This window comes from Macrosteles quadrilineatus, unplaced genomic scaffold, assembly GCF_028750875.1.
Source record: "Macrosteles quadrilineatus isolate MER2022 unplaced genomic scaffold, UCM_ALF_1.0 Scaffold_7__1_contigs__length_78375512, whole genome shotgun sequence".
NCBI classification, from domain to species: domain Eukaryota; kingdom Metazoa; phylum Arthropoda; class Insecta; order Hemiptera; family Cicadellidae; genus Macrosteles; species Macrosteles quadrilineatus.
The window spans coordinates 19,425,809-19,453,755 of record NW_026542600.1 but is presented as its reverse complement, the minus strand read 5'-3'; the positions used below and the strand labels follow the sequence as shown (position 1 = coordinate 19,453,755).

At 33.5% G+C, this 27,947-nt stretch overlaps 1 protein-coding gene across 1 annotated transcript; it reads right to left on the bottom strand.

Annotated features, from left to right (window-relative positions):
- Nucleotides 1-3,065: 3,065 nt before the first annotated feature.
- On the bottom strand, nt 3,066-27,947 carry LOC128998742 (uncharacterized). The gene is made up of 11 exons (XM_054425073.1): nt 27,648-27,947; nt 24,954-25,125; nt 20,089-20,262; nt 19,353-19,523; nt 16,541-16,728; nt 15,821-15,967; nt 11,521-11,695; nt 6,245-6,418; nt 4,889-5,062; nt 3,486-3,679; nt 3,066-3,233 (listed from the first exon to the last, which is right to left on the bottom strand). Exons 1-11 carry the CDS (start codon nt 27,791-27,793, stop codon nt 3,089-3,091), a joined length of 1,860 nt encoding a protein of 619 aa, XP_054281048.1. The 5' UTR covers nt 27,794-27,947; the 3' UTR covers nt 3,066-3,088.

The window sequence follows — 27,947 nt, the reverse complement described above, 5'->3', positions numbered from 1 at the left end:
TTTACCATATTCTCCATAAGAATAACATGGGGATTTTAAATTTTCAATTTTTTGAATTTTCCCCGTTACCAATAATCGTACAAAACCCCTTTGATATACTTAACTATTTGTTTTTTAAGCTCTTTAAAAAGGTCTAGAGAGAAATTGGGAAATTTTACGTTTTAAGGGTCAAAAATGAAAAAAACAAATTTTAAAAGTATAAAATAACTTATAAATAAAAAACTTTTCAAATGCCACGTTTTTAAACGCACCTTTTTTCGCCCATAGTGCATCACCGTTAACAGTATTTTAAATTCAACCATTATATTCTTTTCCAGCATGAAATGTTCTATAATTTGATACCAAACCAGATTTTTTAACAATAATTTAAAATTTTACACTTTTTTAAATGGCGACCAAAAACCCGTATTTTGCGTAACAGTACAAATGTATATTTTTAGTATGTTTTTTAAAATTGTATTACCTACCATTTCTAACTGGAATAATTTCTGTTGCAATTAGTTCCACCTCAAACCCTATTTCTACTGCACTATATGTATCACTAAGCAAAAAAGTTGTAGGGGGAACTTCCCCTCAAACCTCCTAAATTTTGTGGGTGTTGCATAGTATCAACATTAAAGTTTCTACTATAATGTTGTCTTCCACCCAGCTTCAGCTGAGTTTGTGTACTATTCTTGTAAATATTTATTTTGGAGATATTGGCAAGTTAATTTAATGCAATTCAAATTTTTAAAGTACAATAAGTCCAATATATAATAATTGTTTTTATTAATATATATCGGGATTTTAAACGTTACTCAGGGACTACTCAAGATAATTAAACGATTTAAGTCAAATTGAAGGGAAAAGAACAAAGTTTTTTCCTCATTCTTTCATACGATTCAGAATGATTTAATAAAATTCAGCTTTTCGTCAATCTTATATGAGCATAAAACTGGCAATGTCTGTACGCTTAAGGCGATCGGCAGGTTTATGTGATGTCTTAACTGAACCTTTTTAGGCACTAACAGATAACATCATAAAGTGACCAATTTAGGTTTGTTCAGCTGAAGACTTCGACGGGCAATCAAATTTTTAGACGTATAAAACGTATAGTTACCTTGAATAGTACCCAAGCAATTATCATTTAAAATCCCGGCATCTATACTTATTTAATACGCAATTATTATTTTGTGACAATTACTCCTCCGAAACTACTGAACATGTTTTTGGTGTCATTGGAAAGAGCGTAACGTGAAGTTGTGCAGGAAACTTTCTTTTTATAGGGAAATAATTAGAGTGAGGCCTTGGGGCCCTTTAAACTTTCGTATTTCTCCATAAGATTAACATGGGAAACAAACATTGTTATTATACTACAGCTGTTGTCAGAAATGCTGTTCTGCTATTTAATTTAATTTGTTTACTGGGAGAATTGTTTCTTGGTGCCATGTGGTCAATGAATTATACTTTTGCATATATTTTAAATGCTATACACCATATAAAATGATAGTACTGTAATACATTAAGAGATCTTAATTTAAATAATCAATAAGCAGAATTGAGCTTTTGCATATATGTTTCCTGGTAAGGGTGTTGTAACTGTTTCTCATAGTATATTATAGTAGGCCTATCTCAAAGTAAAACCGAATTTTTATTTTCTGCATTCTCACCCCGTAGCGAAGCACGGGCAGAGCAACAACTAGTTTTTTTTAAAAACACCCTGTATATTGTCCTTTTTGTACTTTAATATTTAGAATTATATTACATATTCTTGTAATGTTTTGATACGTTGTCATCTGAGGGCGGGATCAGATTTCAGATCTCGAAACTCTGTAAAAAATGTGTTTTTTTACTGATCGAGATGGAACATATGTCCGCAGTAATCCTTTTGATAGTTTAAACTCACCGATTATGAACTGCGATAAGTTACCTGTTCTCCATACACTGTTTAGTTATAGTTATATACTCGATTTGCGGCTTAACGGAGTTCCGGTAGCCTACCTCTCTTTCGGAGAGATGAAAATATTGGCATAAATAGGTACATAAATAGGTACTAATCACATTAAATAGGTTACAGATCCGGCACATCATTTTTTCTAAATAAACACTGTATCTACATATGATGTGACGACTATTGTAAAGTAGCAATACTGTATATACAAGTTATTTTACATTGTATGTCTTTGTTTTGCCTTCAGGATGTCTCTTGTTTTTATAGTACTTTGAGTCTGTTTTTTTTTTTATTCTCATCCTATCCTCGTCACCATGACAGGTTCTTGAATAAGAAGTCATATTTTGGCAGGACATAAACTCGATTTATTCTGATACAAATAGGCCTATATGTAGTGGTGTAGTGGGGCGGCCGTTCCCACTCCGTTTTTTCCTAAGAACCTATCTATTAGGACGTGATCCGTATTTTTCCGTGACAATGGTGATCAATCCCGCACTAGAAAATTCATGACTACACCACTGCCTATATGGAAATATGAACTGTGTAAAGAAAGCATTCACATTTCACAGGAACAGCGGCGAAAAGAAGGAAGGAGAACAAGCAAAGAACAGATCCGACTCATGGTACTATAAGAAGCAAAAGATATCCTTAAGGGAAACAAAGACATACAATGTAAAATAACTTGTATATACAGTATTGCTACTTAACAAAATTCCTCCCTTCTTAAAAAGAAATTACCAAATTGAACTGTTTATAAGGTAACAAAATATCATACATTAAAATATATAAGATTACATAGGTCTAATTCACCAAGACTATCAATTGTCTTATGAACTGTTTTACAACTTTTATTTTCCTCAGATTTTACAATACTGACAGGTCATATGTCCAAGATATTTTTAATTGTTCTAGGACTTAAGGTTCGATTATTAGTCAGATAGCTCTACAGTAAGTACCAAACAAGTCTTATCTAACATCATAGGGTCTTTGGAAGTAAACAATACCATCAATTTAGGTTAAAACACAATTATATTTATTTTAAATGTAACCTTTACTATGTTTGAAGTTGGTTTTTATATCCCAGACAATTGATATGGAATCTTTATTTATGGTGTGTACTTAGAAGTGAATGTGAAACAAATATTAATGGTAAAATAACTATTTTAGGTCCTTGTTGAGAAAGTCAGACACTGTTTTGAGGAACTCTTGAGGCTTCTCAGCGTGAACCCAGTGGCCTGCTCCTTGGATGTATACAAATTCAGCCAAAGGGAATATTTTCTTTATATTTATCTCATCTGTGGGCCTGAAACATAAAATAACAATTTTTTATGCTTTTGTATTATTCATGATTGCTGACATTCAACAGACAAAGGTAGATGACAATTTTATTTTTAAATTTTTATAACAAGAGAAAAACCTTAAAATCTATCTTTTGTAGGGTTTTTAGAACCAAAGCGGATTTTTAGTACCATTTTTAAGTTATAAGAACCCTTCTGATTAGAAGTACTAAATCCCCTCAGCTACTAAGCTATGCAAGGATTTGGTGATGACTTACTTGATGTAGTCAGACTCCCCTCCTCCAATGAAGAGTGTGCGAGTGTTCAAGTCCATTTTGTTGACAGGGAAGTTAGCTATGTCACTATCAAAATGTCTAACAATGACGTCTAGGTTGAATTTCCACTGCCACTTCTGTGCATTTCCATCATTTTCAACTAGGTTGGTTAGCAAGAAAGCTATAAGTTTTTCATCCTGGAAAAAAATTTTAATTAAAAAAATGCTAACTGTAGGTTGTACTACACACCCCACTACACTACAAATGCATACTTGATACAAGACTGTCTAAAGTATTAAATATTGATTTTTTCTTTTATTCCTTGACTAACTAAGTAATTTTCACTTTTGTGAGTGATCTTGACCCAAAATAACCTGTATATCGGTTAAAAATATTTAAGTTTATTTTTATTTATAGGAATATAAACATTTAAATGCCAGACAATACGGTACAAATTACCTTAAAAATTATTATTCTGCGCACATTTTCTCACATTTTTCCAAGGCAGGGCCCTGGATCCCCCCTTTCACTTTCAAACCATGAGCCTTATTGGGCCCTAGGCTGTAGTTGTAGTATACAGATACTATAACTATACTGCCCAGGGTTTGCACCACGGGTGGAGTCTAGGGGCCTGTATTTTCTAATTTGACCCTGCCTTGTAATGTGTGTTCAATCTTATTGCCATCTTAAACCTGTCGTGACCAACTGTGAACAGGATAATTTAGTCGAAAACATTAAAAGCAAGACCTAGTGTACATTAAAATTTACCTAGTGTATGTTAATATTTAGAGTTTTAACACCTAACGGTACGTCCAGAGTGCACGCCGATTCACATTCAGATTTTCGGCGGCAGGAATGGCACTTGCATTCAAATGGAAGTGGCTGTAGTGGCTGCCGGTTTCCAAGCCCGCGCACAGGCACCTGCTTACCGAAATGAATTCTTCATTCTGGTTTCAGTTTCCGATTCAGAAATGGCTCGTCGCATACTATTTAGTTAAATAAATTATGTTTTTATGGTAAAATATTTTTTTGTTTATGTGGGTTACACCAGTTTCTTACAATATGATGTCCAATTCTAATAATAAGTTTCGGTGGTTTCAATCTCCATTCATCACAATATATTTTTCATTGGCTGTAACTTCACAACATTTTCAGACGCTATAATTTTACACATTAATTCCTCATCCGACCAATCCATAACGATGAATGATTTGCTTCTTCGCTTACCGAGTCAGTACCGGCGGCGTATTTCCTGCTTCCACAGTGGCCACCAACAAAATATCTGACTCGGATTAACCAAGTGCCGAAAATCTGAATCTGAATCGACGTGCACTCCGGTAAGGCAGTTTTACGTAGATATAGTAAGGTTTTTAAAAGGCAATATTAACAATTTTGGTGAAAATTACCTTGACACTATCCCTTAGTTGAGCGGCAGCCTGCGCCCGAGCTTCTCTCACAGGGAGTTGTGGGTCAACGTTGAGATTGTGGAGGTCATGCAACAGTTGTCTGATGCCCAACAAGTTAGCACTAGGTCCTCCAGGTGAGATATCCACCACAACCAAGCTGTGCACGAGCTCCGGCTGGTGCAACAAAACAAATCAAATATTTTATAAATCAAAGAGAATTTTTTATTTTAACAGTCAAAGTAAAAAAAACAAAAGAAGAAAAAACTTATCTCATACAAATGATTGATGTTAAATATTAACGTAAAGGAATAATAATTTTAAATATAAATTTTGCTTCGATCAAATCATGCAATTTATAAAGATGAACATAAAAAAAGAACCAAATGGTGTTCATACACTAAATCTTGAAACTTTGAGCTCCACTGATCATTAACTGATTTAAATATATCAATATTTATCATGCTGTCACCTCATCTTATGAAAAAAAAAATAAATTTCTTATAAATATAAAACATTTTTTTTTTTTGACAAAACACATAGTAATACGTTTTAAACAAATAAACAAAGATGAAAAATAAACCTATATGTCATCAAAATGATAGCAAAATGACTGTTTGGTTTGTGGTGGAATTTATTCTCCTGTTCTGTCAACACTTCCAATTGTACTGTCCATAGTTTTTTAGGTAGAACCTAAGCAACCTTTGCCACAAATACGTGAACTTCTCATGAGTTTCACACCAGACGTGACCAAGATGTGCTTCATACTCTCGATATACACAAACAAGAGTGATTTTAGACCACTCGTTGTTATGTTAGAGCCTTATTACGCCAGGTAGCCAGCGACGAAACTGGCTACTCAGCTTGTCAAGGGGCATTGATTTTTATGGATCTTATTACATGAGGGTAGCCAGCGACTGAAACACACTCTGGACCAATGGCTACAGAGCCCCGATGTCACTGGCTATAAAACCGGAAACGTTCTGGCTACTAGGTTTGGTAGGTTGTGCTTTGCCAGCTATTTTCCCTGGTGGTGTCGCCAGGCTACCTCGTGTAATAAGGCTCTTAGATCTATGGGTCTACCACAACAACACTGATCCCAAGGTCAAGCACAGGACAGTAGTTTTAAGCTGTAACCAGTTTACAGTACCTAACAGGTACAGCATTTATTTATTTTTTGTTTGTTGAGGTATGCTTGACAAAAAGGTTAAGGACTTTCAAGGCAATCATCAATTCAAACTCATGATCAAGGTACACCTAATATCGATTTGATCTATCAAGATAGAAAGGTTGGGGAATTCAAGAGGATTCAAAAAGTATAGAGCTTGTTGAAGTTCTACTGCACCTTTTTCCACTTACATACTTCATTGCCAATTTAATGGATGTCCTTCCTCCCATACTGTGGCCAATGAGAGAGACCTTGGTTATGTTGTGTTTCTGTAGAAACTCTACCACATCATTCACCATGCTGTCGTAAGAAAACACCTCCGAGTGTGGACTGTCTCCATGATTCCGTGCATCCAATGAGTACACCTGACAAACAAAACAAAAATTACATACAGATCGGTGTGGAAACTTGTTCAACTCAAAATTACTCAGTACTGTAAATCAAATATAAAAAAAATGTTTCTCCTCTTCAAACATGTTCATAGAGTAAGAATGAATAATTTCAATTGAGATGAATAAACTAATCTTTATTCGAGCAGGATAAATGGACAAAAATGTACAAAACATAACATATTTTTTTATTTAAAAATAGTATGTTAATGTAAAATGTGGAAAAATTTAGAAAGATATTATTTTACTCATGATTTTTAATTTGGAGAAAATTTATATATGTGACATTTACTTGGAAAATAAAGGGTGTGTGTTTTTACTTAAGAGTCCTTGGAGGCTAGCAGCCATCTTGGATAATTTCAAACAGCTGCTGAAGAGTTATTTACCGTCCAAAAATATTTTTTCAAACCCCAAAGTGATTCTAATTTAAATATCTAGTATACTGTGAGATTAAAAATTTTCTTTGTAGTTATTTAATTGTTTTACGAGTTAGAATATCTAGGCTCCAAGGACTCTTAACCAACAAATCAATACAAGCCAGGGTAATACTGGGAAAAGTTATTTGTAACGTAACCACCTGGATTCAAACTCATCAACCACTGTGTTGGGATTATTCCAGGTTAAAAATGCTGACTATTGCAATCACACTAATCTACCCTTGCTATTAGCTTCAAGTTAAACCAGATGAGGGGTTTACCATGGTTCGGGAGTGTGATAGTACAGGGATTCATAGTAATAGTTACCTCCATATTTAGATTGAAAAATAGTTTTTCTCATGCAAAACAAAAACTTAAATCACCCAAAAGCAAAATCCAAAACAACCCCTAGTATAGTGCACCAGACATTCCAAGTGAAGTAGACGGTTTTAGTTGTTGTAATCATTAACTTCTTAGAATATATGGCACTTTAAATGAAATGTTTCATTATTTAGCTGAATAAAACCTGGTAATTTTAATTTGAAAACGAAATAAACTGAAAAATTCTTGATGGAGGCGGATTCATAGTTTAGAAGGATTATTTCCTTCATTTGCGTTAATGGTATTTTACTTTTTGCCAGAACACCTACCATACAGTCTGTTGAAATGCTTAAGTTTGGTTGCTTTATCATATATGCTCAATGTTATAACAATGACAATATGATGTTATAACAATGATTGGTGGGGACACAGCAACACAAGTAAATTTCTTCGGAACATCTGTCTCCAAATTCAGAAGAGAAATAGATCAAATGGAAATCCCGTAATAGCTCATTTATTTTCTTCTCACTCTCTGTATTCCTTTATTCTTCTTTGCGTTATCTTCATTTGCATTCATTGTCTCACCCTGCCATTGCATTACTCGTTCTAATGTTTGTTTGTATAACTTTTGTTTGCATAGTTGCATATTTGATTTTATATCTGTATTGTCTCATTATACAGTAGCATGTAACTTGATGATTGGAACTTATTATTGTCTCATGATTTTGTTGAGTCTGTATTAATGTATTATTAAGAGAGTTTTCATCATCTTTCGGCAACATTGTACTTGCATGTCAACGAATCATTAAACTGCAAAATCTTTATTGTAAATAGATTATAGTTGTAATTTTGTTATTAATTTATTGATATTATTGTTGTTATTTATTTAAAATCTAGCTGTCTTGATTGTTATCATTACTTACATTGTTAAAAATGGTGGAACCGTTGATAATAATAAATAAATAAATAAATAAATAAATAAATGACTCAAATAATCTCCTAATATTAGGTTAGCCAACCGTATTGCCTCCAACTCAGTCAATAGTGAAAAGAGTCAGCTTGCACATCACATTAATTATCTCTCAATTTTACTTTAGCGTAAGATTAAGATATATCTGGATTAGGTAGGTTACCTACTCAACATTAAGAGCGTTAGTCATGCCTAACGCAGGTCATCTGTCACCTCTCCGATCTTGAATTCTCCTCTGCTTGCTGTAGATGCACAGTGGTTTATAACATTAAACTATTGTTAAATATCTATTCCTATAAAATGTAAAACCCTCACTGACTGACTGACTGACTCATTCATCACTAATTTTCCTATTTTCCATTTACCTAGAAGAATGAAATTTGGTACACTTATTCTTTAGGTATTAAATAGAAAACTAAGTAGTTTTTTTTTTATTTGATCTGACTTTCAGGCTCCGCCCCTGTGGCTCTGGAGTTCCCCATGTTAACCTTATTATTTTTCATATTTTAAATGAACTAATGAAAAAGTTAATGGCCGTTTCAAATAAACAAGTTGGTTCTATGAAGTTCAATAGCATTATAAAGTTACAAGGTTTACCAACAAGGTGCAGCACTATTAACTTTTTGTTTTAATTTGTGATAACAGCTAATTTAAACAAAGCAGCAACAAAAAGTTGTGATACACAATGAGAACTGTCAAATACAAAATTGTTGTGGTATTGTGTTAATAGGTTAATTTAATTGTTTAAGTGCACAATTCATCTACTTATTGACTTCATTTTTTCAAATTTTTATAAAAAAGTATTGCATTTTTTTTCTCAAAAAATTATGTCTGAGAAATGGAGCGTGTTAATAATTTTAGTGCATTACTGATCAAGTAAATGAATTGGATGGAAGGAGCTAATATTATAGATATGAATGTTTAGTATGTCAATAACGTGAAAACTACTTGACCAATTGAGCTGATTTTTTCGATGAATAGAGCCAATATAACCACAGGCTTAATGGAGATAGTTATCTTTTATTTTAATACTCTCCTAGGGCTCTTCCTTAACAGCTTATTAAGTCCAATGTTGTTCTTCAAAGTAACCATGAAAGCCACTCAAAATGCCACCTGACCCGGTAAGGCAATCAATAGTTTTATTAATACTTATGAAGTCAAATGGGCGAAGCCCGTGGGTACAACTAGTTGTAAATAAAGGTAAGTAATTTTGTGACGATATATTATTTAAAGGGTTTCCAGCAATAAATATTAATACTCCAGCTTAAACTAACATGCCCAAGCCAATCTATAACTCGACATTCTAACCACAGTCTGCATGATGAAGGGCTAAAGCAGAGTGTGAAAGTGAAAGTTGTAATGTACCACAAAGTATAAAGCATTTAGTATGATTTTGACATTTAATGAAGGTTACTGCATAAGGTACAAATACAATAGTTTATAGAATGAACTAACTGTTAAAATTTGTATCCTTTAACAAAGATACAATCTAACTGTTCACAACTTGAGATTGTTAACAGCATATTTGGACTTTGACAGTCAGAGCCTGCCTAGGCCTTAGGTGGCACGGGGCCTAGTGTAAACATTCAGAGCCCTTACTACTAAAAATGTAGCATACCAAAACAATAAGTTGTAGTAATTGCGATAATTTTCTAACATCGCAGCAACAGCAACATCCGACATCATCTCTCACGATTGCGGCAACAATAATAATAATGTCTTACAATGGTGGTGTCTCTCGTTAATAGGGCAACATTTTTATCGTGTCCTGCGATCGTGATATTTTACTTGACACAATGTGTAAAATGAGAAAAAACGGATTATTCACGTAAATTCAAAGACGTTTAATAATTTTTTGGGGTTTTGCCCAAGTGCGAGACCCCAAGCCGCGGGACCCTCTAATTCGCGGGGCCCTGTGTAGTAACACTTTTCACAGGTGCCAAAGGCCAGGTCCGGTGACAGTAGTCTATTGGGTCTACTTCTAGTTTGAAATTGGAGAGCTAAATTTATCACAGTTTACCGTTTTTATAGTATATTTAGCTTGTTAAGTGTTGGAAAGTCATAGTAGTGGTTTTTGACATTAACCCCGTTGTCAGTTAGCAATTGCTGCTAGATGTTTGCTAGAGGTGTCTGCAGTGAGTAGGCTTGGACTGAGGATGCCTTTTATAAGGGTGAACTGTCTATCAGTCATCTTCAATTGACAATGCTGTTGACACTAAAACCCAGCTATAAAATCTCACAAATTAGTGTTGTATGACTTTTATTAACTATTTTTCATTTTGTACATGAATATAGGGATCACACGATTTAAAATTTAGAGAAATTAGACTCAGTTGCAAACCAATTTTAAACATTAATGAACAATCAGTGAATTTAGATCAAAAACAAATACTCTGTTCATTAACACGTTGACTGCTGAAAACCTAGTAAGACGAATCACAAAAGAGCAATGGTGATTGTTCCGCGTTACCTCCAAAGTGGACATAGTTCACTGAAACACCCAAATGTAGCAGCACTGCCTGGATCAATAACCAAATCCTTTGTAATATGGCTCGAGTAGAGAAAATCCCCGAAAAAGGGACAAAATCATTGCCAGACGGGATTTTGCGGGAATGTTTAGTACCGACCTACACCAAAATAAAGCTCGTATTCTAAGCTACAGCCTGGCAACAATTACATTGTCGCCGGCCGAGTGCTGGGCTCAGACAGATGCAATATTTGGAAGGCGAGCACACTACTGATATAGCGGTAGGCCGCAGTCAACGTGTTAAGCAAATCTCAGATCTTCAAACTTCAATCATAGTTCATAAGACGCTGTTGACAAACCAGCCTCAATGTCTGAAAAAGAAATTGCTACAAAGATCTGAGGTTTGTGAGCGCAGTACTCGCCAGCTGCAGTTACCACTGGTCAGAACCGAGATGGGGAAAAAAAGCCTTTTCCTACTTCGGACCCCTTGTTTACAATGCTTTGCCAGCAGGAGTGAAACAAAAAAGTAACAAAGCATTAAAAACAAATGTTAAATATATTTTTCGGTAGTTTTATTTCCTCAGGAACTTGTATTTTAATTTACTTTTATTAGTTATAGTTGACAAAAGTTTTATGTAAAACAGATCTTTGATCCGATGTACGTTGGCTAATAAAGACGTTATTTATTTAATTGTACTACAGGTGTCTTAAAAAACAGTCAATGCATCCTATTTTTATCCCAAAATCAGGTATGGGTAATGAATTATAGGTAATACAAACTTATAGACTATAAAGATAAATACTAGGGTTTGGTTGAGGCACTGACCAAATTATCGTGCGAATAGTTTTACATATGTTGACATACAATTACATTATATGCAAATAAGTCTGATTAAAATCTTACCTGTCGACCGACATTCACGTTTATTTGTCTTGCCATTGAGTTCCAATTTTGTTTTGAGCCAAGCAGACCATGTAAAATGACTATAGGCACACTGCTTTTACTGTTGTCAATTTTATCTTCATATTTTTGAAAAGCCAAATCCACATGGTCTGGGATGGATTCTGCACATTTTTGGCTGTACAGTTAATAGTTATTTACACAACAGATTTTTTTATAATTCAAAAATATACATAATTATGCTGAAGCAATTTGTTTTCAAACATGTAAGTTTTTTGATTTTTACCTAAAATGCAAGACATTGAATAAAGAGGGTCAATTTACTGTTTCTTTTAAAAAATCTCTGCTCTAGTACTGAAGGAAAATTAAAATTAAAAATAATAAATATTATTATTTTTCTTACAAAAACCCGTCTAGCCATCTGTTTAGCCACCGCCTCGGAGCTATAGAAGGATTGCTCAAGCAATCCAATTTCAATTTATGTTTTCTGTGTTGGTGGCAATTTCTGTTTTGTATTTGTTGTGAATTATAAGCACAACTAATAAACTTTCAGATGAAAAACATAAGCTTTAATTGGCATACACGTCACAGATGTGACAAGTCTGTGTACTAACATTTAATAAAACAAATTAAATCCTCTAATTGGAAGAGTTAAAGTTGCTAGTTTTCTCATCTAAAGACTAATACGGCAATTTCTGCACAGCTTTGCCAACTTTATATTTCATTTGTCTCAACAGAAATAGAGCCTTCTATAATCTACTCCAAGATAATTTCATCTTTTTTTGGTAATGGGGGTTATATTTCAATAATAATTCAATATGTTTAAGAAGTCATTTAAAAAGTTCATCCCTCAGAAAGTTTTTCCAGGCATATTTAAAACCAAAGCAAACTACTTAAATGATCGGAAGTATCTAAAAGAGAAGAAATTTTATTGGTTTCAGCAAATTTCTCAAAAAGGGAATTTATGAAATTTGGTGTGCACTTTTATAAAGTATGTTTTTTGAAAAATATAAAAATTAGAACATATTTCTTTGTTTCAAAATGGTAGCCATTTTAAGTGTTATAACTAAATAACAAAAACATGGCTGATTTTAGAACACTTTTATTTAGCATTTAACATTATCAATCAAACAAAAAGTTAAAAATTGGAATAATAAGTAGCGGAGAAATCACGATATTTAGTTGTATAGGCAAGATAAGGTCAAGCAGTTAGGGTGCCAATTAAAAAGCACAATTAACACAACAATAATCCACAAATTGTGGATTATGTATTAGTACATTTTGGGCCTAAAAATTTCAATGGACATCAAAACACTTTACAAGTGTTATGTACATTGGTCTTGTTGTTAAAATGTGGTAACATATTCCAAGATTAAGAGTCAAGAATAATTTATAATAAAGTTGTGTATGGTATTGTAACTTAAACCATAAATATAAATACAGGAAGATATACTAAGAAAGAAAGTTCATGAACTTATATTCTTTTAGATTACTTTATTTATTCCAACAATTTCCAATAGAAACATAACACATAATAAAAACAATAATCAATGAATATAGGTAGTAACAAGTTATCACAATATTTTCAGACACTTGTATTCACTAATACAAAAGTAATACATTTGTATCCATCATACCAAAGGTATTGGTAAAATTAATAGAGTTTAATGTTGTATCTGGTAGCAGAGGGGAATTTAAATTTCATTGGCCTGATGTTTTTACTTATAAATTGGGTACCGTAACAAGGAAGATTTTCAATAAATACAGTACAACTTGATTTATTAGATCAATTAAATAATATGTTTCACATAAATAAATGTAAACAATATAATGCAAACTCACTGAAAAAATATGATTTTTTATTATTAAGAATATAATTAGTGAGGAATTAATTCTGAGAAGGCAATACTTTGGAAATCTGTTCAAAATTAAATCTTTTTAAAAGAGCTTTATAACATAATAAATTTTATTTATTCTTAAAAATAAACTTCACCTTGAAAGTATCAAATGTTGCACAAATATAAGACGTAACAAACATGTTGATTCAAAAGAAAAACCCATATCACAAGTCAGTTTTCGTTTTACAACAGCAATGCAAACATGAATATCAGATAACTTTAATTTGTAACTACACACGTAAATAGAACATTTGCTTGTAGCTCAAGATTAATTAGTGTTGATTCTAGTTGAGATATAAAAAGAGTATATTGTAAACAAGCCACAAGAACAATACTTCATTATGCTAAATTTGAATCCGTCATTCCAGAAATAGCTTGTGTGAATAGTTTTTAAATTATTTGGTGATACAAAAATATAAATGTTAAACAAGGAGCTGCCAACTATTTTGTTATTTCTTGTAAATTATTATTAAAAGTGGCCATAAAATCCTGACTTATTATTAAGTCTTAATTAATTTACCAAAAATTAGGAAAATGTCAAATGATTTTTTTTTTTTATGACAGATTCATATTCTCTCTTCTACAAAAGAGAATATTTGCAAACATAAAAATTTCCAGTATAATCAAGGCAATTTAACCAAACACAAACCCAGCAAGAAGAAATCTAAAATCAAATTTTCTTACTTAAAACTAATCTCACTATCTTGGATACTGATATAATTACCATACACAGGAATTGATTTGAAATGCTATTTCAAAGTAATTATATCTGCTTAAAAATTAATTCTCAGGCAGTGAAATTTGTTGGATCAACTCAGCATTGTTAATTCCTATACAGTACTACAATAAGGCAAATAAAAAAAGAGCCTTAGTGGTATATAGCCCACTTCAGAAAACATAAACTTGTATGACAGTCCATACAACCAAATATAAATAACCCTGTCACCAAAATGTACCCTTTGGCACATCTTAGTATAGCTATGGAATTTTAAGAGGCTATACTGTAGACCCTCTCTAATCCGGCACCACTCCGGCACTCCAATAATCCGGCGTCTTTTGACGGGTAAGGTCTTCCGCGATCGCGACAAAATTATGATTATCTCCCATGGTCGTGTAGACATTATAATCTACTCCCGCGGTCACGGAAAGGTCATTGTTGTCTTGCACGATCGCGGCAAAAATTGTATCCTCTCCCACGGCCGTGTAAACATCCTTATTCACTCCCGTGGTCACGGAAACGTCATCGTCATCATGCACAATCGTGGCAAAATCATGAACGTGTTTTAAGTGCATTTTAAGTGTTATAGATAACATTCTAGTAATCCGGCATTTTCACTAATCCGGCAGTATCACGGTCCTATATCTGCCGGATTACTGAGAGTCTATTGTATTTCTTTAGTTTTTGTACCATATATATTAACGCACATCGAATTTATGTGACAAATTAACTCAGAGTTCTTTTGTAACCCTTTACCAAAATATATGTAAATATGACAACAATAGGTTTAATTACCAAAGAATTTCATTGAGTATGGTCTAGAATAACGCACATTTTTGAAGAGATGTGTAAGGTCAAATTCCAAAAATCTAAACCCGCACACTCCACGATGAATCTTGCAGATGCTCGCTTTGAAGCATGTTTGCCAAAAACTGTGCTCTGGATGTATAACATTTTTGCCTGTGTTTCAAGAACGCACGTTGGAGCCTGTGATACACAATGTGCATTGCAGCGCTTCCATGCATGAAGACAAAGTCTGCTCAAAAATTATCAAAACTAATGGTATACAGCACCAAATATACTAATGAACCTAAACATATACTTCATTTTGTGATGTTCATTCAGAATCACATCCACATAAATTGTAAAAATGCCTGATTCTACCTAGTGACTGTTCTACTTTAAGAATGGACTAGCCTGGGCGTTTTTATGTCAAAACATCATCTTCAATGTATCTTTTCACAACTAAAAGATGAGCAAAAAATGAAGAGCTAGGAAGATCCAGCTTCACATTGTAATCACAAACATGGTAGGTTATGGTAAATGGTTATCACAAGATGGTAAATGGTGATCGATTTGGCTTTGACTCCAGCCATCGTCACACCCAACAGACAAATGAATCGTAAGTGAATATATTATGAAAATAAATACATTTTTAAAGTATCAAATCAAAATATCATTTATTTCGCAAAAAAAACAGACATAACATAATATTATGATCCCTGTAAGTATCATCACACATGTTTGATCATAACCTTGAAAGTCGTTGGCTCAGCTTGAGACAATGATTCTCATTTGTAGTGATGTATCACACAATCATTATCATTATTAACACTACCCATTGAGATGGGGAAGCCACTGTAGAGGAGGTAACATCTCTTAATCAATCGTTAGGAACCATACTTACTATTTTGTAGAATCCTTGTTGATAAAATCCACTACAATATCTAGGAACTCCAAAGGCTTGTCTGCATGGATCCAATGTCCAGCTCCCTGTATGTATTTGAACTCAACATTTGAGAAAATCTCTTTGATAACAGGTTCGTGGTCTGGTCTGAAACATAAGGGAGGATTAAATTTTGGAGTTTTATTTATGTAATTCAACTCTACAGAAGTCTTATTTAGTATCTTTACTCTCATGTATTTTGGATGTAATAATAATTGTATGTTTTCTTTGGAGGGTGGACGATGGACTTTGACTAGTGAAATAAGATAGCGCAAAAGAGCCTAGTCTTAAGGATTGTTGTGGAGATGGTAGATCATTATTATATAAAATAATAATACATCCTCAAATGTTAAAATGGATATTTTCCCCACAAAATGAGAATATTTCTGCGTTTTAAAAGGGAAGGTATATTAAATGGACTTTATTAATACAAAGGTTTAAAGAGCTTATAGAATGCAAAATATAATTTTTAAACTTCCAAATTTAAAAAATACTATTGTAAAATCGTTTACTATTTTATCATAAAAATAGATTTTCATCTTGTCAAATTTTAAATATTTGAGATATTCAGGCAAATCAACAAATATTATAACAGTTTTTTTCAGGTACAATTGTCAAAGTAAAAATGTTATCAATAACTACAGTTCATATTTTTGAGGTGTCAATTTATTATTCGCTCACGTTAGGTAGTCTGAGTTGGTGCCACCTAAGAAGATTGTGCGAGTTGAACAAGAAGTGTTGGCAGCTTGAAAGTGTTGTATATTCAAGTAGTTCTCCAGGATTGACTTTAGATTAAACCTCCAACGCCATTTAGAGTCCCCTGCATGCTCGACCAAGTTTAGCAGAATGAAGTTAATTACACCATCTGTCTGTTAACAAAGTCAGTTTATTTCATTTTACAAATAACAACTAAAACTTCTGACAAGAAGTAATAGTAGGCAGAATTTGAGGATTACAAACTGCATTAATCCTTAAATTTTAAATATATAGTGCCTTAAGTCCAAAAAATTACTTAATACCACCTTGATATGGAGATTCAAAGGTGGGACGTTTCATGAATAAGCTACTAACTTAATTTGTTCCCATTTTTCTGCCTCATAATTTTTTTTTAAGATATGTTGCAGAAATTTCCATTCCATTCACATAGCAAAAAATGGCTTTTTTCATGCTTGCATTGCAGTGGATTGCACGTTTGAACTTAAAGAATGGATAAATGTTAGAAGCGAGTTTAAAAACAAACTTAAGGTCATTTACCAAATAATTTGGAAAGTTGGTTTTTAAATATTAAATACATTAGTAGGATAAAGGAATTTTTATTGATCTAAGGCTACATTGCTTTAATAATTTAGAATCTAAAAAGGTGTGATACGTTTATTGCTTCTCAGATCATAAATGAATCTTAAGCAGTAGATATGTTGGAGTTATGTATGTGTTGGAGAGCATCAGGGAGGTTTACAGTCAGGTTATTATCATGAGATTACAGAGTTGTAGTAAGTGAAGTGGGGGAAGACAAGTTATTTGACTAGCTGTAACGTTATAGGCTAAGGTAAAAATTCTGTAACTTCTTCATTGTGTGGATTGATGCAAACACCTTTTTTCATATGTCTACTACTGCATCTCCCGTAGTAAGCACAACATAACATAAAAGTACAGTAACAGGCTTGTTTGATGAATTATTAACTGTTTGTAGGATAAATTCACATTCTCAGTATTTTTCAATTTTATTTTTGATTAATTTGTTATCTGATCTTTTTTAGTATGCATTATTTTAAATGTATACATTTTAGTAGTGCTATTTGTGTATATTTTGTAGTGGAAATCAGTTTATTTTATGAATTATTTTATGTGATTCATGGACTGTTTTAAAGTGTTTTTAAATATTGTAAAATCGGTATGTCAACCACAAAACAGACGGTCTTTGACCATTATTAAGTATTATTTATTTATAAAATTGACGTGCCAATGTATTTGCATGAAATATTTTCTGGCTGAATAAAGTTCTTATTCTTATTCATTGTTCTTCGTGTTTAAGAAAAAACACTGTATTGATCATTTTATTTCAGTAAACACTTTTTCTTCTTCTTCTTCTCTTCTTCATTATTTTTTATAGCTATTAAGTTCACTGTGTCAAAGTCAATTGAGTTCTGTAATCTTGAATGACACGGGTGATGAATCAGTCTCAGTCGTCTGCTGCGGTTGAATTTGAGAGCAAAACAGTCTGTGTTTATTTTTCGGTAATAATTAAATTACCCGTGAAGGTAATGGCTTGCTTTGTGATGGTTTCTGGTGCAAATGGTAACATCCAACGTGTGTGGGAATAAACAGTGATGAATCTTTGCAAATTAATAGTTCATCGGAAAAAGTAAAGTGGTACTGCACAACGTGTACATAAAAATTTACACGATTGTTTCTAGAGAATGGGATGTCGAAGATATAAGTAATCTTCATGATACTGTCCAGAAGCTAGTTAGTATTGCAAAAGGCGTTGTTGTTGAGGTAATTACATAACCTCATTCAAAATCAAGCTCAGGTTAATTTAAACATTTGGCGTCTGCCTATTCAGACACAAAGCAATAAAGATGTAAATAAACCTGAAACTGAAGCTGTCAGTGTCAATAGTATTATTCAGGGCAACGAATATGATACAGAATTTCCACCTTTTCTTGGATCAGGTCCTTTTAAAGTAAAGAAAAATGACAACCAACCTAAATGGAATGAGTAAGAGATCTAAACATAAAACCCAGAAACAACCTATAATTAGGTCTAAGGTAAATGACACTACCTGTCAGGTTAGGTCAGTAAGTAATCTTGAATAGATATTTGTGTCCAAGGTTAGTCCTGACTGTTCCAAAGATGACAATTGTGATTATTTAAAGGCCTCTGGTTTTGTTTTTTCATTATTAATTCTAAGTCCATGTTTGTCAGACCAAGAAATTATTTCCTCAATGTCATTGGTGATTTCCAGAACACTGTCAATTATATGTTGGCTGAAAATGTTGTATAAATCTGTAACTTTTCAGCAAACATATGGTATTTACTGTGAGTGAGAAGTGAGCTCAAGTAATTTATGTACAGTATAAATAGCAGAGGACAATGGATTGACCCCTGAGGCACACCACAAGAAACTGTCTCACAGTCAGATCGTAAGTCATTAACTCAACACACTGCAGCCTGTCTGACTGCTGTATATTAACAAGACACTTACTTCTTTAATACTAATAAGACTGCTTATTTAGTGCATTTCTGAACCACCTAAAGAAAACAGTGAGTATGTTTCCGTTTGAGGCTTAGGTGGAGTCCCAAGACAAATCAATTTGGGAACAGCTGATTTTGAGCAATAAATTTTACGTATGCCACTGATTTGTACAGTCAAAAGTTCTCTAACAGGCATTAGTTTACTAAACAAATAATGTTATTGTGAATAGTTTATTTAACTGAATCAAAAGCTATCCCAAAAAATTATAAAAGTCTAATGTGTAGAGTTAGAGCTTACATATTTCATCTGCCTAAGTTGTGCACCAGCTTCCTTTCGTGCTTCTCTGAAGGAAAGTTGTCGATCTAAACTAAGATTCCCAATGTCTGTCAGCAGTTGCTTATTCGTCATCATACTGGAGCTGGTCTTCGGTGAAATATCCACCACAACCAGACTTTGCACTAGTTCTGGCTATGAAAAACTTTCATGTAATTAAACCTATTAAAAGATGTGAAATAGTTAACCAAATAATCAAGTATACCACTGAAGATTCAACATAAAAAAAATTAAAACACGTAATTTCTCGTACAGATATTTTGTGAAAATCACCAAAAATATTATCTAATGCATTATTGTACTGAGAATATACTTAAAAAATTCAACTAATGTCAAACAACATTTTTTTTTTATGTGAAGTTGACCATTTAAATAGTTCTCAAGCACACATCTTCAAATGTACGCTAAATGCTGTTTTTACAGTGATGCAACGAAACATTGTACCAAACACCAATTGCACCACTCAACAATTAAATTGGCCTGAACAGCTGATTAGTTCAAGTTCAAATCATTACAATTTTACTTCTTCTCTCTCAATCCTTGAACCACATTGGTCCGTCACCCATGTTATCAGTAAAACTATGCTATTATGAAAGTAAACAATGCTGTTGCTGTTATGTGAAACTTTTCAATTCTAAGAAATGAACTGAAACGGCTACTTTTAAAAAACGGTCGTAGGTAAAATAATATTTCAACTTACAAATTTTATAGCCATCATCATCGCCGTCCTTCCTCCCATACTGTGTCCAACAATGGTGGCTTTTTGAAAACTGTTTAGATCCATGAAGTATTTCAGATCAGCAACCATCAAATCATAACTGAATGAACTGGTGTGGGGACTAGAACCATGGTTACGCAGATCAACCGCAATCACCTATAACAGTTTAATATTATCTATTCAAATATTATAACCTATTAGATAGCCTGAAAATCAGACTAGTCAATCCTGAACCAAAAAATCCAAAAATAATCATTTTAAAATTGCTTTACTATTCGAAGTAATGCATCTAAAGATTTTCTAAATTATATAAAGTAAAATTAATAAATATGGTAAACTAATACAGTAGTTAAGTATACAGACATTTTAATTAAGCAATAGTGCATGTCCTTTGGAGCGTAGAATACTGGAATGTGATCAGGAAAACGGAAGTAGGTACTGGTTTAAAAACTTTGGAGTAGTTAACACTTTCTGGTTGACCATGGTAATATGGCCAAGAACGGGCAAACATTTGTAAAATTAACAAAATTTGTTTTAATATCTGGTACTTTCTCATAAACATAGTAAACTATTTCTAATAAGTGCAAAAAAACTTTTGTTCGAAAAAATATTGTACACACAGTAAACCATTATTTAGGGAGGCTAATATTTTAACTGTACAAGCAATGTATATTTTAGACTGCCTTGTGTTTGCAAAAAATAGTTTTAGTAAAACAGACACACATGAAAATGTACACAGTTACAACACACAAAACCGCTGCAATTTTATATCTTTACAGTGTTGATACAGCACCACAGCTACTAGTTTTATTGAAAAGTCCAAACAGTATTATAATATGTTACCTTATAGAATTAGGCCTAGATGTTTTAATTGTTCTAAATTTAAAATAATACTTAAAAACTACCTGTTAAACCTGTGCCCCTATAGAGAAATAGACTTCATAAATGATGTTAAATTAAACCTTAGTTAAAACCTTAGTTCTAAGACATTTCCTTGACTGTGCCATGCATGTAAACCAGTGTAACGGCAATAAAGCATTCTTATTCTTATTCTTATTGTGCTGAGATTTTTCCTACCCGTCTGTGAATATCAAGTAAAATGGCGGATACATCCGCAACATATCTTTTCAAATTTTATAACTACATTAAATCAAAAATAAAAGTGGTAGTTGGAGATTTTATTTGAAAAAAAATTGTGTGTTTGGACAGGCAAGTTGTCACAGAGCTTCTCCATAGTGTGTAAAAGTAGTCGCACGAACCAGCTGGTTACTATACAAACACCAAACGCTAGACCACTTTCACTTCAATGCCTTCTTCTCTTGGTAAATTTTATCTCTCCGACGATGTTATCTACATGGCGTTGATTTGTGTCTGTCTGAGAGTGAGGATCAACTACATTCAGTTTGGTAAATTTGTTAATAGTGCTGACTCTCTGACAGCATCGTTGGATTTAATGCTGACTTACAATTGAAGGAGCTGAGGGTTTATGTCGGATCCTGTTGTAGCTGTTGCCTGCGAACATATCTCTGGAGTGGCTTCTTTACCTGTGAGCCCTGGTTCAATCCTTGTGATACCCTGTGACTTGGTAATACTCGTGTGGTTTGTGTATTCAAATTGGTCCGAACCGGATATCGTAATTTTACTGGACATTGCGGTGAGTATCTGCTTTAATCAATTTACCATTTGGGATTCTCTCTGGACTTTTAACACATTCCCTCTAAGAGTGAGTGTGAGTGACCGGCCCTGCTTATAGACTCTACTGGACTTCAGCACCAACAAAAGAGATAATTATTTAGTATTAAAAATTCTTGATTTAGATTGAATTTTTACAGCAAGGCCCTTGTGTATTGTATTATTTAAGCTGTGAATCTTGTTGATAATCATCGTGCCTATATTTCAGTGTAAATTATTGTCTATATTTAAATTTCAGTGTAAAGGATTGTGTCTATATTTTAGTGTCAATATTATGTCTATATTTCAGGGCCTATATCATGTGTTGTTCTCATGTAATATCTTTATATGGTCATATTTTTGTTTTTAGGTTAGGATTGTCATATAATCACATCATATTTTGGTAATGGTCAAGTAGTTACTGGAGTGTTCCAACCTTGAAAGTTATACATATTTGAAGATTCTGAGTCCGAGTTATTAAATTTGATTTTCTTAAGACTTAAATATTTTGACAGATTTTTGAGGGGGCGGCTTCAGAGGGCAGGCCAGGTAGGCCCAGGCCTACCCAAAACTTTGGTAGATATTTCAAAACTATAAATAAATAAAAAAAAATTATATGTAAATAAAGCGAAAGCATTCAAACTAATTATTTTTCATTTAAATTTTTAAATTCCCCCCTTTTTGCGAGGAAAGCCCTTCAAATTTCTCGTCCCCCGATCAAACTCTTTCTTAATCCTTGTCAGGCCTACCCAAAAAATTATTCATGGAGCCGCCCCTGGATTTTTGTAAGCTGTTTGTTGTGTTCTTGGGTTAAATGGACTTTGGAAGTGGACTAAATAAATACGAGAGATTTACATGTTTATAACACGGCCACAAACATGTGGTTAAGGTTCGAATTCTGGAGGTAGACTGGGCTGTTGAAGGGACGGACGGACATGGACGGTGGTGTGATCTAGGTGGAGAGGGGATCAGGTCAATCACGTCAAGGGGTGGATAGCCAATGACGACTATTAAAAATCATACGATACATAGTGGTGTGATGTACAAGGAAATCATAGTTACAACCGATATTCTTATGATATATTATTCTGTTAAAAGGACTGATTTTAGAGCCTTACAAACTGATTTGATCATTGTTACAAACTGATTTAGTTAAAACTTATAAATATAGCAGCATTTGTGAGCTGTTATCGTTCTGTTAATCGTTCTGTTAAAAAGTTAATCATAAATTGCAATCATATTGTTTATTCTTTATTCTGGAATTTTGGCCTATTGTGTGATTAATACACTCAGAGATTAAAGAATATTTAGCCAGAATTATTTTATCTCTTTACCTCTGCCTACTTCTGGATACACATTCCTGACTTAGATTATATTTTGAACCTACAGAATTATTCACTGAGCAAAGCTTATCTGAGTTACATTGTTTATTGTTTGCTTATCAACTTGAAGTATTATTAGATTTATTATTAGGGTTTTTCTGATGCCATTTTAGCTTTGAGTTCTCAACTTCAAAACATTGCACACAGGTTTCAACTACAGTAGACTCCCTCTTATCCGGACACCTTTTAACCGGACAACGGTTTAACCGGACTACACTCGGTCGTAACAACATCTCTTTAACCAGAAAATTTTTATCAGCACATTTGTTTCACCAGACTAGATCGGCAGGAAGTGGGCGGTATTGAAATGACTGTTCTCGTAGGAAAGATTTGAGACCAGCGATCACGTGTCTACATACCATGTTCTCCTAAAATTTAAGTCGAATATCACAGTAAACGGTCCGTTTTAACGAGTTTTTGGGGACGTCGGTTGAACCGGAAAACACGTTATCTGGACTGGCCTCGGTCCCGAGGAGTCCGGATAAGAGGGAGTCTACTGTAGGTTAGTGTTTGAGATTAGTGTTTAGAAAATTTATTTGAGATTTATATTGAATTTATTTTGCAAATCACAGACAAGCAACTTCGTTTTTTTTCTTTATCTGATGGTAGAGGTTACACTAAAGCTGTCCTACTCCTGCAGGAATGGTCCTTGTTAATGTCCTGCTTGACTACAAAGGTAAACAAGGTAACCCTTTATATAAATAAAACATTTACTTTGACACCAGCTTGAACTTGCACCTTTGGTGCCCTCAACCATTCAGCCCTGCCCTTAAGAAACTGGGCCCCCCTTCTCCCTGAGCTAGGCCAATACAAACAGGCAGGTGTTGCAGTGGATATATCCGTTGCCCGTCTGGGAAGGATTAGTATGTCATACTTAATACTAAATCTATGAACTTCATCTGAGCATATCAACGAGTTTCATTCATTCTTTCAGCTCCAATGTCCTTGAAAACCTGCCTTATATAAATGAATTAATCAAAAACAGCTGTAAAACAAATTTTAGTTGTTCACTGGTGCGTGGCCGGGTGTTCACTTACTGCCTGCCAATTGCCGGATATTTTTATTAAATAAAATGTGTTTCTAAATGGTGGCCAGCTTGTGTGAAATTTTGTATCAGGTAAAAACAATTTAAAGAGCGACAAATTGCATTAATCTAGTTGTATTTGTAAAGAAAATTACGAATCACTATTAGGCTCCTTAGTCCGCATTAGTGTGAACTCAGACAAGAGGCAGTAACAATCAAGAAGTATATTCACCATTGAGTTATACAAGATTGCAATAGGCTTAATCATGTGAAATAATGTGAAAAACAATCCCAAACTCGTGCCTAGCATCCTAGGACAAAAAATAGGCTTAATCAGTTATACATTAAAAGACAGTACCAAGATAATAACAATAATGGTAATAAAGTAAATTAATTAAATTGAAAGTACTAACAACAAAATAAATAAACAATATGATTACAACAGTAAAACAAAAACAAGATATATAAATACAGATAGTCAATAAAGGACCCAACACTTAATTGACACTATATATCACATTCTAAAAAAAATCTGTTATAGAACAAAATGCGTGACTAGTAAGCCAATCATGAATCTTATTTTTAAATCCAACAACTTAAATGATTGGATTTAAAATTATTTAAAAATAAGATTCATGATTGGCTTACTAGTCACACATTTTATTCCACAAAGGATTCTATAAAGGATCAGAAATAAAGGACCAGCTGCCTACTAGTGAACGGTATAAGAGTGCAAATCTAGAGTTTAGACTAAGCATCAAAAGGCTTACCTTCCGACCAATTCTTCGGTTTAGTTGTTTAGCCAATGAGTTCCAATTTTCTTTGGAACCTAACAAACCATGCAGAATTATAACAGGTTTGTTGTTTTTGTTATTATCGATGAATTCTTCATAAGATACACTTTGCATTTCCACCTCAGTACACTTCTCGGGCGTTTTTACACTGAAAAGTTTCATCTAGGCTATTATTAATTTATTTAACATTTATTTTGTTTATGTAAGTTTAATTGTAGTCATTAATCTTCTGAAATACACACAATGTTTCAATGCTGCTCTTAGAATAGTCATGCATACCTACTAACTGATCTTACTTAAACTGTATGTTTGTGATTTGATACCTAGTGGAGGTAGGCTACGTAGTCTAAGTGGGTCGAAATATAATTCAATTTTGTCTGCAAAGTAAAGTAGCAAATTTTACGTAGAGCCAGAACCAATTATTAGACTACCGGTCTAATTATCATTTCCCTATAAAACCCATAAAATAACAGAAATTGGATTTTCACAAAAATAGATTCAACAATTTTGATAAAAATTTAGTAGGCTAAGTTTTGGTATTTTGAACTCTAAACAAAATTGTTAAACCTGCATTATTTCCGCAACTCGGACATTTTTGTAGCCGGCTGATATTGAAATATAGGTAATGCGGAGCACCCTTTGATCTTCTGATAGTCGCTTGCTCTGTATAAAGCTTCTTGCTTTCCAGCAATAAATTCTTGTATTTTCCTGTTACTACTAACCAACCAATCAACTGTATAATAAGTTATGAGAAAAATTTAAGTTGACCCATAGGTGGCTCAGAATAACCACTTATAACAATTACGGTTTAGTTAAAAGGTTGTTGTCATTTTTGTAATTTTCCCCATGAAATATAGTAACTCCTGCTAAGCTACTTAACAGCTGGTTGGAATTTGTGGGTGCAGTGTGTGTTTGTGTTAAGTGGCGCCTTTAAAGGGCCACGCCTGAGCAGGCAGACGGTGCGTGAGTGTTCTGCTTATTATTATTATTATTTTTGTTGCTTCAATACCTTGATGGTAATATCTTAAGCCTACTTGCAAAAATGTTTTTTCCCCTCGTTTCTTTTTAAAATCATTTTTATTACACTGCATGTTCCTTGTAAATATTAAACAAAGTCTTTCATAATTGCTCTAGTCAGAATCTGTTACTTATTTAAGCTAATATTTATTTTGTTGAACATGCCTGTTTTCCTTGATATTTATTATTATTTATAGTTATTTATGGTTAGTATAAAGGGCGATCGCCATTGTTATTGTTTAAGCATTGGTTATTGCTGTTGTTAATTACTATATTATTGTTTTTTGTTTTTGTTTCCTATGTCTAAGTGTCAAAAGTATAGTTATTATTTAATATTAGACATCCTGAACTGCACATTGCATTACTATTATATTGATATGGATAAGTTTGTAAACAAATAGCACCACATCAAACAAAACGGAATGTCCGTTGAAATAAATAAACACTTATGAGAGTTTTTGACAAGCCAATGGAAGAATGTATCTTATGAGTCAGTTTGCTGATATCATTTTCTTTACCACAGTACAAATTGAAACTAACCAACTAACTCCTTGATCAATTTAGCACAGTGCTATATAGCTAGGCTTATAAACAAAAAATATCACACAGGGAGGAAATGGATTGTTTACAAAATGCATGCAGGATAAAACAGGATTTTTCAACACATCACAGCAGGAAAGCTGGATATATTCAACCCGGTAAGTAGGTTTTTGTTTTGGTAGTGTGGAAATACTGGATGAAGTAGGCTATCCTAGAACTTTTCATTCAAATCCTTTTAAAACTTATTTGTTCACCTAGCAGAGAAAAGGTTGGTAGACCTAACTTACTTAAATTTAAAACAGAATTATTATTACTACTAAAGCCCCGTTCACACGGGGCGAGTTTACAAGCTACATGCCGGCTTTTTTACACGCAGCTAGTAAAATAGCTCAGTGTGAACGATGTACTCGCTCAAAAGCTGCTTGTAAAAAAGCTCTGGAAAAAGTTGACGCTGCCGCTACTTTACACGCCAACTCGCCAGCTTTTGAGCGAGTAGGCGTGTAAAGTAGCCCAGTGTGAACACAGTTGCTTGTGCGCATGTTATTCGAAGATGTCGGAGGATTTAGTTCAAGCCAGCTACTGAGCGAGTAAAAAAGCATCGTGTGAACGACTACAAGCGCACTCGCCAACGTCTTTCTACACGTCGGCGAGTGGCAAGTAGACAAGCTCCGTGTGAACGAATACAAGCGCACTCACCAACCCGCCGGCTTCTTACACACCGGCGAGTAGCGTGTAAATTCGCCCCGTGTGAACGAGGCTTTACATTGTTAATTAGCAAATGGTAAGTAGGATGTGATTTGTTGAGAAACACCAGAAGGTGGCGGCAGCAAAAGATCATACATATATTCACAAGGTATTGCATTGTTTAGTAAACAATAGATTTGTGTGAGTGAGGTTGGTTGCTTTAGGCTACTTACCTGAAATACTTAGCACCTAACTTTGTCTCAAACAATACTAATATCTACCTATTACAGTTATCAAAAAGGTGGCAAACGTAACCTGCACTTTGAAAACATAGTAAGTTAGGGGAAGTAAAACAATAAGGGAAAATCCCCTGCCAAAAATTCACACTAATAAAATGTATATCATTATCATAGGTATTCTTTTCCTTACCTGGATAAAGTCCTTGCAACTTTTTTTAAAATGGTTGGATATGCTGTGAACAAAGGCGAAATTTCTATGTTTTTATTTTTTGACAACAATCTTTTAGCTTTGCCTGCAACAAGTAATATGCCTATGTTTTTATGAAACCAAAACATTGTGAACAGTATATATTATTTGGTCCTTTTTTAGGTTATGTTATGTTATCTGCTTAGTGTTGTTAACAATTATCTAGTCATTAGCTACAACCAACAAAAAAACTGAATTTGAAGTTCCTGAACGAAGATCGAAAAAGTATAGGCCATTCAATCA

Coding starts and splice junctions, on each gene's coding strand:
- LOC128998742 (XM_054425073.1), bottom strand. CDS start 27,793: ATGTTTTGGTTTCATAAAAACATAGGCATATTACTTGTTGCAGGCAAA. Junction 5,063..6,244: donor TTAAATTGGCAATGAAGTAT/GTAAGTGGAAAA, acceptor TTGTTGCACCAG/CCGGAGCTCGTGCACAGCTT. Junction 3,680..4,888: donor AACTAAGGGATAGTGTCAAG/GTAATTTTCACC, acceptor ATTTTTTTCCAG/GATGAAAAACTTATAGCTTT.